This window comes from Gobio gobio (assembly GCF_949357685.1).
Source record: "Gobio gobio genome assembly, chromosome: 19".
Lineage (NCBI taxonomy): Eukaryota > Metazoa > Chordata > Actinopteri > Cypriniformes > Gobionidae > Gobio > Gobio gobio.
The window spans coordinates 16758832-16777693 of NC_137112.1; the positions used below are offsets into that span (position 1 = coordinate 16758832).

At 38.4% G+C, this 18862-nt stretch overlaps 1 protein-coding gene across 2 annotated transcripts in view; it reads left to right on the forward strand.

Annotated features, from left to right (window-relative positions):
- Positions 1 to 1466: 1466 nt before the first annotated feature.
- The window catches only part of LOC307143438 (thimet oligopeptidase-like), a 317590-nt gene continuing 300194 nt past the window's right edge, over positions 1467 to 18862 (forward strand). Inside the window, exons 1-8 of one of the 2 annotated variants that reach the window (XR_013818607.1) lie at positions 1467 to 1752; positions 2500 to 2706; positions 4289 to 4437; positions 5712 to 5819; positions 5909 to 6011; positions 7311 to 7471; positions 7599 to 7734; positions 9249 to 9615. Coding sequence is in view for 1 of the 2 variants with exons in the window: in XM_079844990.1 (XP_079701116.1) it covers positions 1740 to 1752; positions 2500 to 2706; positions 4289 to 4437; positions 5712 to 5819; positions 5909 to 6011; positions 7311 to 7471; positions 7599 to 7734; positions 9249 to 9615 (1244 nt within the window). In the remaining variant the exon portion in view is untranslated. The remainder of the gene's footprint in view (positions 1753 to 2499; positions 2707 to 4288; positions 4438 to 5711; positions 5820 to 5908; positions 6012 to 7310; positions 7472 to 7598; positions 7735 to 9248; positions 9616 to 18862) is intronic. The other variant, XM_079844990.1, reaches the window with a different exon arrangement.

Below are 18862 nucleotides of genomic sequence, written 5' to 3' on the forward strand. Positions count from 1 at the left end.
CAGCAGATATAAAAAAACAAACCTTTGAAAATGCATGAATGAATCGAATGATTTTACAAATGTGGAGAGAACTAAATATTTTCATCAATATGCAGTACTGGTCTTGTGTGTACTGTTTGGTCCATATATTCACTTTACTCTAACAATATCTCTGAAAAAAATCAAACCCAGATTATATAATTAGAAAAGTAGAAATTTTACAATATTACAAGTGTTTACAGTAAGATTGAGAACAGCAGCGTGTGGATGGCCAGGAGGGTGAGGATGGTAATTTTCATAGTTTTTTTGTTTGTGTGTTATATTACAGTATATTATGCTGTATACATTTTCTTTTTACGCTGATGTATGGAAGTTACTTTATGTGTGTGAATGATAATGGTTACAATTTCCTTGGCAGTATGAGTGCAATGTGTGATGTCAAACCTTGGAGGCTACTCTTCCCCTAAAATCCTGTTTCTTTTTTTTTTTTTTTTCAGTTTTATACACAATTGTATTCTGTTAGCTAGACAAAAATGAAGGACTGGGCTAAGACTGAAAGGTGGACATGAGGGATATTTCAATGGTCCTCTGCCATAGTGACAAAACATCTAAACATTTTGACTCGCAGTGCTTACACAATGCCAAAGGGACGAAGCATTTTGGGGGCACTGACTGTTTAAATGAGAAGGAAATTTAGTTTTGACACATGAGTGAACTGTTTTGGGAGAGGTATGAGCTTTTGCAGGTGAACCATGGTGTTGTGCCGAACCATCCACGTTATTTTGGCAAAAGCACCAAGAGTGTTGAGAACGTCCGGTCTGTTTCAAGAAATGAGCCAAAGCAATGAGAAGGATCTTTGCCATTTTGGTGGCACTGACTATTTATATGGGAAAGGAATTTAGTTCTGAAGCATGAGTGAACAGTTTTGGGAGAGATATTAGCTTTTGCAAGTGAGCTATAGTGCTGAACTGTAAGACAGTTTTGCCAAATGATCTTACAATTTTGAGAATGTCATTTCTGTTTCAAGAAATGAGCCAAACCAATGGAGAAAAACTGTAATATAACGCATTAGAAAAGTAGCAGAAATAAATCATGATTGCAAGGTAAAAAGTAAAGTTTTCATATGATCTTCATTTAGCCTATGTTAGGCCTAATAAAAATCAACCCCTGTGGTATAAAACCTGAAGAAACCCATAAAATCACTGGCACAGAATTTGAAAAAAATTCAATACGAAGTGATGAATTAATTTGTAGGGTTAAGAACGTAGGCTCTTAGAACATGGTAAGATAATTGATTAAGCATGAATTCTTTCATAGGCTATTTAATATTTAATATCAGTAGAGCGGGATATTAGATTGTAGATTTAGAATTGTAGGCCTACTATTATTACACCACCAATTAGTGCAAAATGAAAATGAGCACCGCACCCACGATAGATAGATAGATAGATAGATAGATAGATAGATAGATAGATAGATAGATAGATAGATAGATAGATAGATAGATAGATAGATAGATAGATAGATAGATAGATAGATAGATAGATAGATAGATAGATAGATAGATAGATAGATAGATAGATTTGCATATTATCAGAGAAGTTGAGAGACGGCTCTGATTTTTATAAGGTTGCATAAGTCTCCAACCAATCGCGGGATCCACAGGGGGTCATGTGACCGGACCAGGAAGAGTGACTGAGCGGCTATTATAGGGTCTTTGAATCGTCGTTGATACACGCGGTGTTGTGACTCAGTGGAAAATGGCACCTACAGGTAAGAAATACATGCTACGCTAAACTTCAAGTGCACATATTATACCGCCAGAATATAAGAACATAATTGTCTGCTGTTTAAATGAAGCTCAGGTAGTACCGACGTGATGTTTGTAAGTTAGCTCGTTAGCGCAGTGAGCTAATATTCGGTGGGTCAGCTGTAAAGTTCGGTCAGCTGGTGCCGCTCGTCTCCGCATCCACCATCCGGTTCCGACAAGTGGAAACACACGCCATTCATCCCAGTAGGACAGGGGACTCATTCATCTTCATTATCCTTTTGCAAAAACACGTCCTCGGTATTCTTCTGACGCTGTTACCCTATTTATAATGCTGGCTCAACTTAATTATGTCGTGTTCAAGTAGAGCAAGGTTAACGTAGCTGGATAACCTTTAAGCTCTAAGATTTAACTGCAAACTCATCACACACCCATAACAATATGAGTCAGAATAACTGTAACGAGCAGATAACAGTCTTTATTTGGCGCTAAAGGGGATTGCAATAGAACTTATTTATAAACGTTACTTTATACGTTACAAAATTTACTTTATTACCAGGTGGTAGAACAATCATAGTCCTTAACATCCTTAAAATCATAGTTACCGTGATTTGTTGATGGGTATGTTGTTTCAGGAACAATACATTTTATGATTCATTAACAGAACACCTTTTTAGTTCCACATTTAAGTTCAATGTGATACTCATACCGTTGTATTATTCAATCTAAGCATTGTCATCTTCATTGTTCAGGTGAAGTTGTGTTTGGCTCTGGGGATCGGGTCTGTGGTGACAACCGTTTGCGCTGGGACCTCACTCCTGACCAGATCCACCAGCTTACTGAAGAGCTTATTGTCAAGACCAAAAAGGTGTATGACACAGTTGGCGCCCTGGACTTGGTCAGTGTCAGCTATGAGAACACCCTGAAGGCCCTCGCTGATGTGGAAGTAGAGTACACAGGTAGAAATAATTGAACAACTGTTACTGTTTTTATCACAATTTATTTATAACTATTAAATATTGTTTTGCACAAAATTATTTAAATGGTATGTAACGCTTATTTTACACATTTATTCATATTTCACTAATAAATAGAAATGTATTGACACAACACTTGTTATTTGGTTTGATTATTGTTTGTTTCAGATTACATTTGCCCTAATAGTTCAACTCAGAGGTGACATTTACAAAGTGACATACCACAGATTTCTCTGTCTATCTACATTTGTAAGCTCCATAGAAAAAAGTCTGAGTGTGCAGGAAAGCTGTGTGCAGGGGTATACACCATTCAGCACTTTTTGCATAATGACACGCTGACCTGCCTGTGCTTCCCACTGCATTTCACCATTAAGGTGTTGAATTAGCTGAATTTGAATTGCATCTATACCAATTAAAATTACCCCTTTTTCCTTTTTCTTTACATTGTTTATATATATATATTGCGCCTCGGATATATATATATATATATATATATATATATATATATATATATATATATATATATATATATATATATATATATATATATATATATATATATATACACCTTTGTCTTTACATTGTTTATATATATATATATATATAATATTAGTTGATGTTATGTTGAGTCCTAAGTCACATGCATATAATCTAAAATAGGGATGCACGGATGTATTGGCTGGTAAAAGCTATTATTTTCACTATCGGCCAACAGCCAATGATCAGCCAATTATATCCTGTTGATCATAAAACGTGTCAGACTGCAACTCATTCTGTGTTTGAAGAAAATTGATCTTGTGTTGACTTGAGGTCTGTTGAAGTCAATACTAGAAAAAAAACCATTGTTAAAAAAATTTGTGACGTTAAAGCAGGCTCTATTTGACCCAATGAATCACTCAAAGTTCAAGCCAGTGTTGTCAGGTCTGTGTTTTTTCCCTACACCAAACATTATTTGTAGTGCACCTCCCATGAAATAATTGCAAAGAGCTTTGTGCTTTACTTCTGATAAAAAAAACTCAAATTCTGTCAATTTTTTCATAAAATTCAAACAATAAATGGCTTTTCTTCCACTTGAATACAAGTTATAGCAGAAGAAAACATGCAAGAACATCAGAAGGTATATTGAAAGATACAGTACAACTTACCGAAATGTATCATGTCTCATGTAACTGCTCAGTGTTACAACTGCAGATAGACGTCAATGAAACCGCTTGTAAACAATGTCACTTTAAATTGCATCTACACCTGGAAATTTAGTTTAGTTACTGTTAATTATATATGTATGCTTAAATAAATTTTTATGAAAACTACCTTATGTGCAGCTGAGTTGTATACAAACATTTCAGTTTAGTTTTTTAATTATTATATATGAAAATAATTAGCCTATTATAATATTATAGTACTTTACCAAATGTGAGTGTTTCCTGTGTAGTTTAGACTTGAGCATTAATTTGGAGATTGTTTTCCCCCTTAAGAAAATCAACTATTGTTATCGACAGATATATTTATATATAAAACACATTTTGCTCTCATCCACCCCGCCCCCCCCCCCCCCCCCCCCCAGTTCAGCGGAACATGTTGGATTTCCCTCAGCATGTGTCCTCCTGTAAGGATGTCCGCACAGCCAGCACCGAAGCCGATAAGAAGCTGTCAGAGTTTGATGTGGAGATGAGTATGAGGGAAGATGTTTATCTGAGAATCGTGGCTTTGGAGGTGAGCAGAGACCGAGCACTAGCACATCTCTCTCAGGAATTAAACGCTAGTATCTCTTAGGGACTGAACTGAGCTCTTGAGAAAGCTGAGGATACCTGTTAACTGACTACCAAATAAGTCACACATTAGTTTGTTGTTCCACTAGCATGTAGGGTTGGGTATCGTTTTTTTTTTTTCGATACTGGTGCCAAACCGATATTTTTAAAATGGTACCGGTGCCTAAACGGTACCTGAACCGATACTTAAAAAAAAAAAGTCACAAAACGAGGTGGATGACATTAAAGAATTGCTTTTTATTGAATTTTTTTATTATTATTATTATTTAAATTGAACCATTTATTGAAAGTTTAAAGTATACTTAATAAAGTAAATGTATAAATATAAATAAATACAAAACACAATTTACTTAAGTAGTTGGTATTCTTGGTGTGCTTCAAACCAGCTTCAAGGTTCAGCCTTATTATGAAATATGACCATATTATCTGGCTAAATCTTTTGGAACGCATCGCTTTATTGTTTCCATAGCGAAGCGTCATGCTTCTCACATGACACACAGCAGCCGCAATAGCGCTGTATGACAGCTCAGCTGTATCGGGTTTATTTAGTTTTTTCTTTTTTTTGTGAGTGAATGTGTGTTAGTTGATCTATAATGCGCGATGGGCGGCGCCATGTTAGTTTGCGCCTCAGAGAATTGGATCTGTCGGATTTACAACACGTAAGTTAACGTATACACGTCTCACGAAAGACATGAAAGTAAATGACCGCTGAACTGGGAGAAGAATAGAGTAAACTATATAGTTACTATATAATGTGTATCTGATATGAATAATGGCATAGTCAAATTATAACTGTCTGAAAGGATTGTTCTTGCCGCATCCATAGACATCAGTGTGTTTTTTGCTAGGACTTATGAGCATTTAAATGTCTGAAACCTAAAATAAACATTATGTGGTTGAAAACACTGAATAGTTGTGATATGTGACGAGCGCTGAGCGCGTCTATCTCTGGCTCGGCACCAGCCAAAGCGCAAAGCACGTTTGAACTTAAGTGGCACCGAAATCTGCGTTCTGATTTGGTCCGGTTACACACAGGTTATATGGTTTCGGTACCCAACCCTACTAGCATGTGCATAATTTTATTAGCCATGAATGATATAAAAACAGATTAAGATGATGCAAGTTTAAAAAAAACATTCTCTAAACCTCTCATCACCCCATATTTTTTTATATATATTTATTTGTTTTTTTAATGTTATCTTTCCTTTTTTTTAACAGGAGAAGCTGTCAGATGAGAGTTTGACACCCGAGGCCAAGCGTTATATGGAGAGACTCATAAAGCTTGGGAAGAGAAATGGCCTTCATCTTCCCAAAGAGACACAGGAGGTCAGATATTAAACTTTCAGTTTGTTGTGTAACAGTAGCGCATACACTCTTTTCTAGCCTGTAACTGAGTTTTGTCTTCCCTGTAACAGGAGATCAAAAAGATCAAGAAAAAAATGAGCACTCTGTGTATCGATTTCAACAAACACCTGAATGAAGATACAACTTGCCTGTATTTCTCTCGAGAGGAGCTTGGTGGGTGGGCAGAGTACTTTCCTTTCAGAGAGACACAGGATCTGATTTAATCCCTCCTTAAAGACTAGTTCACTTCAGAATTAAAATTTCTTGATAATTTACTCATCCCAATGTCATCGAAGATGTTCATTTCTTTCTTTCTTCAGTTGAAAAGAAATTAAGGTTTTTGAGGAAAAAGTTCCAGGATTTTTTCAGAACTTCAACAGGGCCCAATGGGTTAAGGTCAACATTGCAGTTTCAATGCAGCTTCAAAGGTCTCTACACGATCCCAGCCGAGGATTCTAGCGAAAAAATCAGTCGTTTTCTAAAAAAAACAATTATATACATTTTAACCACAAATGCTCATCTTGCACTAGCGTCCACTTCACGCAACCTCACGCATTATGCAGTCACATTGAAAAGGTCACGCGGGAAATAGGCGGAAGTACCACCCCAGTGTTTACACACAGATCGTGCAAAGACTTGAGTCAAGTGCCCTTTACAAAAATAAAAAAGCTAAACAACGGTGCCGGATGATTTTGAAGTTGGAGGAGAAAATGAGATGGAGTTTTTCGCCCTACCCTACGTTTTTGACCCGGAGTACACAAATGAACATCACGTCACTGATGACCTTTCCAACTTAATTACGATCCTGGAATGTTTTCCTCAAAAGCCTTAATTTCTTTTTAACAGAAGAAAGACAGATGAACATTATGGATGACATGGAGGTGAGTAAATTATCAGGAAATTTTCATTCTGAAGTGAACTAATCCTTTAAGGCAATTATCATTTGAATTTAAGTGTAACTCAACTTGTGGGTGTAAATAATTGCTTATAACAGTTTGCCCTAAATGCAGAGCACTGTATTAACTAACTTTAACACTGTCTTGAGAAATGTCTTTAATGTTTTTTTTTATTGAATTTTAATTGATTTGATATTAATTTTCTCAATTCGTTTGCTTTTGAATATGAGCATTAGTAAAGGGGCATTCAAAGTAATTTTCCATGCCAAAATGACAATTGATTATTATTCAGATTTTAAGGAGTTTGTTTATTGTCTCAGCTTTGATCAGCTGTGCACAATTCATTGACAAAAACACATTAAGAAAAATCCACATCACGCGTAGTGTTTTTTCATGCTACACTTCAAAATGTTGAGGGGAAAACGGCACTGATTTTCAAAAAGCTGATCAATTGTCTCATTTACTAGCATTTCTACTTTTAGTTCCCTGATAAACAGTGCTCATGTACACAGTTTTTTCTTTCTTTTCTGTTACATGCAGTTTTGATGAATAAGATGTGGGGTAAATGTTTTTTTAGGTGGGCTCCCTGAGGATTTCCTCAACTCTCTGGAGAAGGATGAGTCTGGAAAACTGAAGCTCACTCTGAAGTATCCTCATTATTTCCCCACCATGAAGAAATGCTTTGTCCCAGAGACACGGAAGAAGTTAGAGGAGGCTTTCAACTCGCGCTGCAAAGAGGTCAGATATCCCAGAAATCACCTGTAACCAGACTACGTTTTTTCCGGTAGCATGCTATGTGGGCGACGCTTTAAAATAATGCAAATGAGTCATTTTAATAATTGTATTGTAATGATTCCCCTGACAGGAGAACTCTGCTATTCTGAAGGAGCTTGTAGAGTTGCGCTCTAAGAAGAGCAGCCTGCTGGGCTTCAGCACTCATGCTGACTTTGTGCTTGAGATGAACATGGCCAAGGCCTCCAAGAAGGTCGCAACTTTCCTTGGTAATGACTGCTGTCTTTACATGGAAATGTACCCAAAAGATTCTCGTACAGTCGTGCTCAAAAGTTAACATAAACCTTGCAGAATCTGCAAAATGTTAATTATTCGAACAAAACAAAATGCATGTTATATTTTTATGTAGTACTGTCCTGAATAGGATATTTTACATAAAATATGTTTATATAGTCCACAAGACAAAAACATAGCTGAATTTATAAAAATTACCCCATTCAAAAGTTAACATACCCTTGATTCTTAATATTGTGTGTTGTTACCTGGATGATCCATGGCTATTTTTTTTTCTTTTTTGATGGTTGTTCATGAGTCCCATGTTTGTCCTGATCAGTTAAACTACCATAGTTTCTTCAGAAAAATCATTCAAGTCCTGCAAATTCAGTTTTCTAGTATCTTTTGCATATTTGAACTCAGCAGTGAGTATATGATTTTTGAAAAAGATATTTTGAATGTAACGGTTCATATTGAGATCCAGCTTTTCACAGTGAGGATAATCGAGGGACTCAAACACAATTATAAAGGATCAAACATTCACTGATGCTCCAGAAGGAAACACTGCATTAAGATCAAGGTAAATTGTACTTAATTTGTCTTCTGGAAAACATGTTAGTGTCTTCTGTTGCTACCGAAGTGCAGTACTAAATGAACAAAAAAGATATTACTTTTTGATGTTATGTTCAAAAGTTTTCACCCTTAATGCATTGTGTTTCCTTCTGGAGCATCAGTAAATGTGTGAACCTTTTTTTAATAATTGTGTTTAAGTCCATCAATTGTCCTCAGTGTGAAAAGATGGATCTCAAAATCATATAGTCACTGCCGGAAAGGGTTCAAATATGCTAAAGATGCTGGAAAACTAAAGAAGTAGCAGAACCTGAAGGATTTTTCTGAAGAACATTGAGCGGTTTAACTGCTCAGGACATACAGGTCTCATGAACAGCCATCATTTGTTGGTCATTTTTTTTTTTTTTTTGTGTGTTGTGTACCATGTTAACTTATTTTATGCAAAATATCTTATTCCGGACAGTAATAAATAAAATAAAAAATACACATTTTGTTTGATCCCTCTTATTTTGTTAAATTAACATTTTGCATATTCTGCTAGGTGTATGTGAGACTGTGTATATAAAGGAATAGAGCTGTGATTGGAGCTGAAACTGTTTTAAAATGCTGTTCTAATGTGTAAAAGCAAGCATTTGAGAAAAATAATAAATTAATGATTTCTGAAGGATCGTGTGACTGCTAAAAATCCCATCACAGGAATAAATGACATTTTCAAATATATTATAAACAGACAACAGTTATTTTAAATTGTTAATTTAAAGTTTCAATAAGGATCCATTTAGTTAACGTTGGTAAATGTAACAATGATCAATTGATTTATTCCAGTATTTATTCATCTTTGTTAATGTTAGTTAATAAAATAATATTACTGTTCATTAAGTTGGTTTATTGTTATCTTTGTGCTGTTGTGTTTAACCCTTTGTTCTATTTCCCCATGTAGAGGATCTGGCCCGTAAACTGAAGCCACTGGGTGAGGAGGAGAGGACTGTTATTCTGAAGCTGAAGGAACAGGAGAGCCAGAAGAAAAATGTCCCCTTCACTGGAGAACTCCACGCCTGGGACACACGTTACTACATGACCCAGGTGGAGGAGACCCAGTATGCAGTGGATCAGAACCTGCTAAAGGAGTATTTCCCAATGGAGGTGGTTACCAAAGGCCTTCTGGACATCTATCAGGAGCTACTTAATCTCACCTTTCAGCAGGTAGAGGGAGCACCTGTCTGGCACGACGATGTGACGCTGTACTGCGTTAAAGACCGCTCCTCAGGCCAGGTGGTGGGCCAGTTTTATCTGGATCTTTTCCCCAGGTAAGCACTCGTACCTAGTTTCTACAGAAATTGCACTGGTGGGGATCTGAAAAGCTTTCATTCATAATACATTTCTTCTTAACTGCTATCTTTTTTTATTTAAGAAAAACATTTAAGGATATGTATTGCTAAAAATGCTTCTTAAGAATGTTCTTTCCCCCCCCCTTAAGAATCGTTAATAATGTGTATTATTACTAGAAATAAGGATGTGCACAAGTACTCTGAATTGACACCAATCAGCAACCACTCTACAAAAACAGTAAAATAGTGACTTTGTTTTTTATTTTATTATTACAACATAATTTTCAGCAGTGTTCAGCCCAAATAAGAATGACCATCCATTTTGTCTAGAGAGAGTGCAAATGGATGCAACAGAGCTCTGTGTATTGAAACAAAAAAAAACTATTAAAAATGCAGTGCTGAACGCCCATCAAGCCAGTAGGGATGGGCATTTTTGTCAATCTCTCATTTCGATCATCGATAGGTCTCAAAAACGAGTACTCTGGGGCGGGGCATGTGCAGGGGGCGGGGCATGTCGTCATTGAGATAATGAAAATACTGTTATGAAAATGGTTGTTGACATACAAACATGACATGAAAACAGGTATATGAAAACATGAACATATAAAAAAAAAATAACTGCTAGATTATGATGCATAAATGTCTTTGAAAAAGAAACATCTTTATAAAATGACCGTCTCAAATAACCAAGTCAATAATATCGAACATTGCATTTGAGCTGAAACGGTGAAATAACACCACCCTGCAGAGCTTGCTAGCTGGTTAATAAACTCAACCAAACGCACCCTATATCAGATTAATATTAACCTATTACAACTTAAATCAACACAACGGACGTGAATGCGCACGTGAACTTCAGCGTGCTGGTTTGAAACTGAACATTTTGAATGCGCTCTTCCCTTAACAACGCTGATACACGGACAACAAATTCACACAGAAACAAAATTTTATTAAAAACGTGTTCTCATTATAATGCTATGACAGATTGACTCTGCACATCATGCACTTAATTTTATTATTCATGATCGAAGTGTTTACAGACATCACTGCGCGTTTTAGAACTCATAACGAAAAACAACTTTAAATAAACTAGGTCTACTGTTAAAAAATACGAAAACAGTATAGCAGTGCTGCATTACTAATATCAATGATTCTGAGAAAGAAATAGCCTATCTGAAAAGAATATGACCGTTTCTCTAAACCATATTATAATTTCGAGCATTAATGCATTTGAGCTGAAACTGAAGAGAATGAACAACAGCCGGTATAACGGCAGCGTTTTGCTAGCTTATTAAGCTCAACCAAACGCGTTTTATATTAGATTAATCAGATATAGAAAATATAAAAGTAATCTTATTTTACAATGTGCATCTGCAGAAAAGGACGCAAATGCGCACATGAACTTGACGCGCTAGTCTGAGTGTCCTCGCTAGTTTCTCTGTGGATTTCCTTTAACAGCTGATACACGGGGAACTAAGCACAGAGAATTTACAGCATTCTATTTCCATCGTCTCATTATAATGCTATATGACAGATTGGCGCTGCACATCTTGCACTAACCATTTAATGATCTCAGTGATTCCAGACATCACTGTAGTGCACGCCTCAGTTTCACTTCATTTCGCCGCGGTCTGGAGGTGTGCTGTATAACGCTAACCAATCAGACCTCAGGTACCGCGCGAAATGGCGCAATAACCAATAAAAAATTAGATTTTTTTTTTTTTTTTGAAAAGTCAGGGCGATCATCGTTCTCATGATCGATGGTCGCTGTCACGTTCGAGTACTCGATTACTCGACCACTGTTGCCCATCCCTACAAGCCAGTCATGATGAGAATGGTGTGTTATGATTTCCTCTGCCTGCAGATTACCACAATAGACGGCCTTGGAAGTTAGTTATGCACCAACATATTTTTTTTTTTACTGAAGCACAACCAAAATATTTGAAATATAATGGTTTAAATTAGGGATGAAACGGTATGGAAATTTAACATCACGATTATAGTGACCCAAATTATCACGGTTATCAATATTATCACGGTTTTGTTCAAACGAAATGAGTGTTCAAAAAGAACAGATGCACACACTTAAAACATTTCAACAAGTTTTAGATTTGAGATTCAACAAACAACAAATAACTAAAGCAGCTCTAAGCACTTTTTTAAGCTAGATTCTGTGGGATTTCCTTCCTTAATGGCCGTCATCAATAGCAACGCATAACACATAAATAATAATAATTTGTCGTAAATATAATCTCTAATATTATCACTGTAAATATATTCCCAAGCAATATTCTCATCAGTGTTCTATCAGACACATTTAAATCTAGCATATTTTGTGTTAGAGCCCAAACAGTATCCTAGTGAAATAATGCATATCCATATTTCCATATGATTTGACAGTTTGTTTTATTAAATATCAAAATGTGTGCATCATACCTGGCACCTAGATGAACACTTTACAGTCTTTTTATGACTGTCATTCTCTTCAAATGCTATTGAAGTTTGAAACGTGTATAACGTTACCAATGTTGTATGTAACTTTACAGACGGTCCCTAAATTCGCCTGCGTTATGCTAGTCATATCAGATGCGCTGTGGTTCTGCTGTGTTTTTTTTAAACCATTTTCGCTGCTGAAATAGAACAAAAGCAGTCATCCACTGTATGATGAATGAATCTCCTGCGTACAGCACACGTTTATCTCTGCTTTGAGTGCAGATTTCAGCGTGAGAGAGCGGCGCGCGCACTGAACAAAACTCCGCTAATCTGAACGCCTCTGATTATGAGATATTGCATTCATAAACTCAATAGAAGCAGGTGTGAGTGGTTATAATGCGCAACGCGATTATAACAGATGGCTTTTGAGAAGACTATTATAAGTTCAACAGCCAGAGTGGCTAGTGTGCAGCCGAAATAACGTTACACTCGCAAATGGCGGTTGTTAATGTCAAACCCTGATTATTATCCCTTAAATGTCACCCTAGTCTTGTCTGAATTTGGTCGTTCGCTTCACGTTATTATTTCTCAGACGTAGGTTTGGTATTGAGGTCAAAGTCCACTTGCCTTGCGTTCGTAGTTTTGAAGTGTTTTCCCTATTACAGCGACTTTCTTCTGGCATGTTTGCAGACAGAGTGACCATCTTAGATTAAGTTTCCCTCAGGACTTTTGTAAAAGCCAAAATATGATCACGCCTCAGATTTGGTCCTTTTAGAAGGCAGAACAATCCCCCGAGTGCTGTCACTGCTTTCTGCCATTGCTCCTCATTCAGAAAACAGCGGTGCGCCAGACTGACGCTAACTGGACAAGATTTACCGCGAGTTTTCACAACCGTGATAATCACACGCGGTTTTAATGATAATAAAATTTTATATGATATTACTAACCGTCACTAAATTTTATCGTGGTTTATCGTGAAACCGGTAATCGTTTCATCCCTAGTTTAAATGGTGGCTGTAATAACCTGTTGTCTTAATTTAATATATGTTTGAAAACAAGTTAAAATAATAAGGAATATTCCGTAGTACATATTTAGCAAAATGTTGATCTTTAGAGTTAATTTTTTCCCCTTGCTAACTAATGAGTTATGGACATTGAATGGCTTTTCCTGAGGTCAATCTAACGTTATGGTTCATACCATTGTTTTCAAGCTGTTGAATCCCTGATTGAGCGATTACATGAGACATGATACATTTCAGTAAGTTGCACTGTTTCTTTCAACATAGCTTCTGATTTTCATGTTTATTTGGTTCTGTAACTAGTAGTAAAGAGGAAGAGGGTTGGGTGGAACTAACTGAACGGCAGTTTCTTTCAGTTGTTTCCCCTCCATCTGGCTTAAAACACTGTTTGTTTTCCTCCAGCTTGAAATGTTGACTACAAACATGGAGGCTTTTCAGATTTTTCTGTCGCAGTGTCCTCTCCATATTTCCGATTCCTTCTACCCTATAGCCATTGCCTACGTGTTGAATCCTTCACTGGAAACTGAAAATAACTCACTCCCGCTAAACATTTACTCTTTTAATTTTTTGCACCCGAGAACAATAAAAGTCGATATCTTAGGGCTGTACGATTAATCGAAAAATAACCGAAACCGACATTCAGAACCTCTAACCGACATATTTTTCCCATGTCGGTTATTTCGGTTTTCACGTGACTCCGCCCCGTCAGTCACATCAAGTGCAGTTTGCAGGCACACAGAGAGATGCAGGAGCAGTTATCTGTGTTTATAGATGCCCAGAATCACTTTAGTAACTGCATGTTTTACACAGTTTATATACAGGTCAGTTAATCGCCGTTCTTATAGCCTATACGCGCTGCTACTGACACACACACACACACACACACACACACAGACGGCGCGCGCAAGCCCCGAAGCCAGATCGCTTTCACTTTCGTGCTCCTAAAGTTTGTCAAGTAAATGCGTTTAAAGGCTTGCCAGTTTCACCATTTAAAGCGATTGTGCACTATTCAAAAACAACAATACGGAAAACTTCTCCGTTCAGTGCTCAGCTTTTTTCTGTGACACAGAGAGCCGAGCAGTGTCGCGCCTCTGACAACGCGCACGCGCGCCCTGAAGGCAGACCTGTGTCACCTGCATCCTCACAAAGCTTTGTCATTGTATGTGTTTTAAGCCCTGCCAGTTTGAACATTAAAGCGAGTTTAGACCATCAGATGTGTATTATGTTGACCTAATGCCTGATATATTGTGACAAACACTTTTTAATTAAAAAAAAAATTTCCACCTTTTAATAGTAGAAAATATTTACAGTAGGCCTACAAACCTTATCAGGAACTTACTCAAAAACCTTATGAGGGCAAAAAAATAAAAAAGCAAAATAATCGTTCATTAATCGTAATTGAGGTAAAATGTTCAATTAATCAAGGTTTTTATTTTTGGTCAAATCGTTACAGCCCTACGATATCTTTATGACTCTCTGCTGTATAAGCAGTCATGTTTTCTTTGAAGTCTATTTTACTATCTGTGAAGTACCCCTTTTAGACATGTGCTGGTATACGATAATACGATATATCACAATAATGAACATGCACGATATTGTTATCGTGGGCACTTCAAAATAAAGTGAATAATTATTTATTACGAATTATTCAGATTTTAAGAACACTTTACCCAGCAACTGTTTAAAATGAACAACACATCAAAGAGGAACACGCACTGATGTAAACAGACCCAACGTGCATGAGCAGCACATGGCGGAACGAAGGAGAACGGCGGAATGAAAATGCACATTCACTCTCTGACAGCAGAGCAATGACGGAGCAGCAGAAATGCAGCCGTTTCCCTGGTAATCCAGCCATTCAGGTGTCTGTATTTGCTATGGTGCTCATCACATAACCAAATACTTTATATTTAAAGACTTAAGGGTATTAATTTTCAAACTTAAACATTTTAATCTGGACTAAATTACATGCCCTAGATATTGTTTGGATATGTTCTGATTCTTTGTTGTTCAGTCACACACTTTACAAATTAGGCTCCATTATTTATCATTAGTTCATTCATTAACAAACTGACAATGAAAAATACTTCTAAACCATTTATTAATCTTAGTTAAACGTAAATTTCAGCATTTAATAACACATTATTGAAATCAAAAGTTGTAACCGTATTAATGGACCTGAGCTTACACCACTTGCTTTTTTTTAACTAAAGTCATCAAAGAAGAATAACTTCTGTGAAAATGTAGCTATTCGCTCTTTGTTAATGTTAATGCGTTAACTAGTGAGACCTTATTGTAAAGTGTTACCTATTGTTCTTTTATAGTTCTTTTGCACTTTAATCTGTTTTAAATATTTGTTTACTTTATACATTTTTTTGTGTATTGCTTTAATGTATTTAAATGTTTGGTTCTTTTTGTTATAAGAAAGTTATTAAACCTGTTATAGTATGATAACACTTTTTTAAAAAACGTATTTCAATATCGTGATAATACCGTATACCGTGATAAAAGCTTCAGCAATTAATCGCAAAATGAAAATTTGATACCGGCACATGCCTAGCCCCTTTTAAAGGGTTAGTTCATCCAAAAATGAAAATTATCCCATAATTTCCTCACCCTTCAGCCATCCTAGGTGTATATGACTTTCCTCTTACAGCCAAACACAATAGGAGTTATATAACTAGAATGTACATTTCCTGAAGAAAATGTGAGTGGTGCTTGCCGTGGCAAAAAAATCCTCTCGGATGCTATGTTGTGTGTACTGGATTCTCACCCAAAACAAAAGAGGCCACCCCCAAGTCTATACGATGTTGTGGAGCTGAGATATGTCCTATTCATGTGATTGTACGGTTGCTAGGGTACTCTATATGGTTGCTATGGAGTGGCTATACAATATATGGGGTGACATTTAAAGACTATTTGCCAGTCTGAGTCAAAAGACCCAACCCCCATGCCTCTACGATGTTCTGATGCAGAGATATAGGTCCTTGTAAACGGTTGCTAGGGTACTCTGTTTGGTTGCTATGGAGGGGCTTGGCAGCATCCAATGATGATACTGCTTGTCTGTATGAATGATATAAACCAACCCCCATGTCTCTAGGATGTTCTGAGGCAGAGATATAGGTCTTGGTAAACGGTTGCTAGGGTACTCTGTTTGGTTGCTATGGAGGGGTTTGGCAGCATCCAATGATGATACTGCTTGTCTGTATGAATGATATAAACCAACCCCCATGCCTCTATGATGTTCTGAGGCAGAGATATAGGTCTTGGTAAACGGTTGCTAAGGTGTTCTGGGTGGTTGCTAGGGCGTTGCTAGGCGGTTGTTAAGGTGTTCTGGGCGGTTGCTAGGCGGTTGCTAAGGTATTCTGGGTGGTTGCAAGGGCATTGCTAGGCGGTTGCTAAGGTATTCTGGGTGGTTGCTAGGCGGTCGCTAGGGTGTTTTGGGTGGTTGCTAGGGCGTCGCTAGGCGGTTGCTAAGGTATTCGGAGTGGTTGCTAGGGTGTTGCTAGGTGGTTGCTAAGGTATTCTGGGTGGTTGCTATGGTGTTGCTAGGCGGTTGCTAAGGTATTCTGGGTGGTTGCTGGGGCGTTGCTAGGCGGTTGCTAAGGTGTTCTGGGCGGTTGCTAGGCGGTTGCTAAGGTATTCTGGGTGGTTGCTAGGGCGTTGCTAGGCGGTTGCTAAGGTATTCTGGGTGGTTGCTAGGGCGTTGCTAGGCGGTTGCTAAGGTATTCTGGGTGGTTGCTAGGTGGTTGTTAGGGTGTTCTGGATGGTTGCTAGGGCGTTGCTAGGCGGTTGCTAAGGTATTCTGGGTGGTTGCTAGGGCGTTGCTAGGCGGTTGCTAAGGTGTTCTGGGTGGTTGCTAGGGCGTTGCTAGGCGGTTGCTAAGGTATTTTGGGTGGTTGCTAGGCGGTTGCTAGGGTGTTCTGGGTGATTGCTAGGGCGTTGCTAGGCGGTTGCTAAGGTACTCGGAGTGGTTGCTAGGGTGTTGCTAGGTGGTTGCTATGGTATTCTGGGTGGTTGCTATGGTGTTGCTAGGCGGTTGCTAAGGTATTCTGGGTGGTTGCTAGGGCGTTGCTAGGCGGTTGCTAAGGTATTTTGGGTGGTTGCTAGGCGGTTGCTAGGGTGTTCTGGGTGGTTGCTAGGGCGTTGCTAGGCGGTTGCTAAGGTACTCGGAGTGGTTGCTAGGGTGTTGCTAGGTGGTTGCTATGGTATTCTGGGTGGTTGCTATGGTGTTGCTAGGCGGTTGCTAAGGTATTCTGGGTGGTTGCTAGGGCGTTGCTACGCGGTTGCTAAGGTGTTCTGGGCGGTTGCTAGGTGGTTGCTAAGGTATTTTGGGTGGTTGCTAGGGCGTTGCTAGGCGGTTGCTAAGGTGTTCTGGGCGGTTGCTAGGCGGTTGCTAAGGTATTCTGGGTGGTTGCTAGGGCGTTGCTAGGCGGTTGCTAAGGTCTTCTGGGTGGTTGCTAGGCATTGCTAAGGTATTGTGGGTGGTCGCTATGTTGTTGTTAGGCAGTTGTCAATTGTCACAAATGGTTACTATGGAGTTTTTATAGAGTTGTTAGCATGTTCTCAGCCTGATTTAGCTGTTAGCTAATCATTATTAGCATGTAGCTATTCACTGCTAGCATGTGTAGCATGTTGAAAGTCCAGTTTGCTAGCATGAGCCAAAAGACCCAACCCCCATGTCTCTATGATGTTCTGATGCAGAGATATAGGTCTTGGTATATGGTTGCTAGGGTACTCTGTTTGGTTGCTAAGGGGGCTTGGCAGCATCCAATGATGATACTGCTTGTCTGTATGAATGATATAAACCAACCCCCATGCCTCTATGATGTTCTGAAGCAGAGATATAGGTCTTGGTATACGGTTGCTAGGGTACTCTGTTTGGTTGCTAGGGGGGCTTGGCAGCATCCAATGATGATACTGCTTGTCTGTATGAATGATATAAACCAACCCCCATGTCTCTACGATGTTCCGAAGCAGAGATATAGGTCTTGGTATACGGTTGCTAGGGTACTCTGTTTGGTTGCTAGGGGGGCTTGGCAGCATCCAATGATGATACTGCTTGTCTGTATGAATGATATAAACCAACCCCCATGTCTCTATGATGTTCTGAGGCAGAGATATAGGTCTTGGTAAACGGTTGCTAGGTTACTCTGTTTGGTTGCTATGGAGGGGCTTGGCAGCATCTAATGATGATACTGCTTGTCTGTATGAATGATATAAACCAACCCCCATGCCTCTATGATGTTCTGAGGCAGAGATATAGGTCTTGTTATACGGTTGCTAGGGTACTCTGTTTGGTTGCTATGGAGTGGCTTGGCAGCATCCAATGATGATACTGCTTGTCAGTATGAATGATATAAACCAACCCCCATGTCTCTACGATGTTCTGATGCAGAGATATAGGTCTTGTAAAACGGTTGCTAGGCAGGTTGATAATGGTTGCTAGGGCGTGGCTAGGAAGTGTTGACGGTGATTTGTGATTGGCTGTTGATGGCCCGAGTCAAACAAACCCACCCTCGTGTTTCTATGACACTTCTATCCAAAGATATCACTTTGATGTCTTTCAATGGAAGTCTATGGGATCAGTTGCTAGGGAGCTCTAAGTGGTTGCTAGGGCGTGGCTTCATATGTTGACAATCATCCTGAGATAGTGATTGGCTCTCTGAGTAAATTGAGCCCACCCCCTTGTCTCTGAGACACTGTGAGCCAGAGCTATGGTCAATACAAAATCCCTATGCAATTTGCCATAGTAAGAGATACACGAGCTTAAC